General features: G+C 40.7%; 1 protein-coding gene across 1 annotated transcript; it reads left to right on the top strand.

The window, feature by feature from the left end:
- Positions 1–159: 159 nt before the first annotated feature.
- On the top strand, positions 160–2,381 carry SARC_14368 (hypothetical protein; the record flags this gene model as incomplete). The annotated part of the gene is made up of 4 exons (XM_014291499.1): positions 160–382; positions 748–852; positions 1,218–1,339; positions 2,196–2,381. The coding sequence occupies 4 exons, from the start codon at positions 160–162 to the stop codon at positions 2,379–2,381; spliced, it is 636 nt and encodes a 211-aa protein (XP_014146974.1).
- Positions 2,382–2,411: the final 30 nt, after the last annotated feature.

Genomic DNA, 2,411 nt, shown 5'->3' with positions numbered 1-2,411 from the left:
TATACATATAAATATATATACATACATATATGAATATATATATATAAATATATACACTTATGCCGCTTAGAATACATCTCCCACACCCTGGAATTACCTTCACTCACATCCTAGCGCACTTATATACCTCCTCTATTCGTATCTATTCCTCTCTCCTCAATGAGTGCAGATGTAGACTGCAGTGGCTATGCCGCCCCACTACAGCGTCTCAACGAGTACTACGCAATGCTGAAACGGCTGTCGGAAGTGTCGTTGGGGAAGATAGAGCGTGACGCGTACGTTGGTGCGGCACGGGATATGCGCTTGGCCTTGGTAGACATCCACTCAGAGCGGAGACGGGAGATCAACCGCATGCAGTTGGTGTATATCAATTGGCTGTTCGGTACGTTTGTATGTATTTGAGTGTATGTATGTGTGTGAGAGTTTATTTATGTGTGTGTGTGAGTGTGTGAGTGTATGTATGTGTGAGTGTAAGGGTATGTATGTATGTGAGTGTGTGAGTGTCTGTGTGGGTGTGTGCCTGTGAATAGATGTGTGTGTGAGTGCATTCTCGATCCTTCATCAAACACCTTTGTTAAACAGATCAAGGTACTTATATTATCAAGTCAGAGTACTTATATTACAAAGCATTGCGTTTATTCCTTGTATATATTCGCTACACAGATCGAAGTACTTGTATTATAAAGCAAGAGTACTTGTATTATAAAGCATTGCGGTAATCTCTTGTATATATTCGTACCCATGCAGGACTATCGGGACAATCCGGACACAAGAAGGAGACGATCGTCAGCCACAAGCGATGGTTCTTGGGCTACGGAGACGTCACGGAAGTGGACCAGAAAACCCCCTCGGGTGAGACAGCATTGACTGACTCTATTTATAGAATTTCAGTTTATTGGTTGTCTATTTATAGAATCTCTATTTATTGATTGTCTATTTATAGATTCTAGGCATGCTTATACAAATCATCGTTGATAACCGCGTTAATTTCATAGGCTACGTACTCACAGTGAGCTCACACTGTGTTTATAAAGACGCACATGCATACATAGTTATTCGTTGTTCCTTTTCAACCCTACAATCCTCATACCCCAAAACCCAAAACTATACACCAATAAGCCCAAAAACCTAAATCGCAACCCCCAAAACCCAAAATCATACACCAACCAGCCCAAAAGTCTCAATCTCAAACCCTAAAACCTTACAATTCTGGGCAGGCGCCGACATGGATAAGAAGTCCCATCGGGGCACGCGCACCTTCTTATTCAACGACATGATTGTCATGTGCCGAAAGAAGGAGCGCATCTTCACGAATCTCTCAAAGGAGAAGCGGTACAGGGTATGTGGCTGGTGGCTGGGTGGTCCAATGAATGGGTACGTAGTAGGCGGCACGGTAGTGATGTGTCGTAAATTATGCGGTGTGTCGTTAATTGTGTCGTAAATCACAGCTATTGGTCCTCAAGTCCTTACCTGGGGAGCGAGCTACAAGGCACACGAACGCGTTTGTGTTTTGTGCATGCGACAGGTGTGCTGTGGTGTTTATCTGAGTTGTCTGAGTCACTATTGTGCATATGTGTACAGTTATTGCTACGTACACTGTGGTGTTTGTATGAGCTGTTTATATGACTATTAGTTAATGCTACATATATATGTCTCAAGGTGTTTATATAAGTTGTTTATATGACTATTAGTTAATGCTACATATATATGTCTCAAGGTGTTTATATAAGTTGTTTATATGACTATTAGTTAATGCTACATATTTGTCTCTTGGTGTTTATATAGGTTGTTTATATGACTATTAGTTAATGCTACATATATGTGCCTCAAGGTGTTTATATAGGTTGTTTGTATGACAATTAGTTAATGCTACATATATGTGTCTCCAGATAGTTTGGTTACTAGATGCGCCAAGTTCAGGGGCTGCCCATGGGCTATTTTGTTGCAGATGTTCTGTACTTTTAGACGCAAGTATTTATGTCGAGATTTATTGATTTCTATTAATTGTACGTATAATATTTGTTCGCATAATATTTGTACGCATAATATTTGTACGTATAATATTAGTACGTATAATATTTGTATGTATAATTTTTGTATGTATAATATTTTTAGGTATAATATTTGTACGTATATAGCTTTCTATATATGCCGATGAACATGTTTTATGTACATACATTCATGCATATGGGCAGGTTGAGAAAACACTCCGGCTCAAGGGCGATTTTCGTGTGACCGATATCAGCGGAAGAGGGACTGCGTGCACCTCAATACAACTTTCGGGCATCCATGCTGCGGAAGGACTGATTATGGGGGCAGGGACAGGCACAGACGCATCGGGAACTATTGCGGTCAAAGGCCGCCGAGAAGGCAGAAGGTGAGTGGGAGTGATATGTATACGTGTATGATTG

Source organism: Sphaeroforma arctica, assembly GCF_001186125.1.
Source record: "Sphaeroforma arctica JP610 unplaced genomic scaffold supercont1.4527, whole genome shotgun sequence".
NCBI lineage: Eukaryota > Ichthyosporea > Ichthyophonida > Sphaeroforma > Sphaeroforma arctica.
This window is presented reverse-complemented; position numbering and strand designations above follow the sequence as displayed.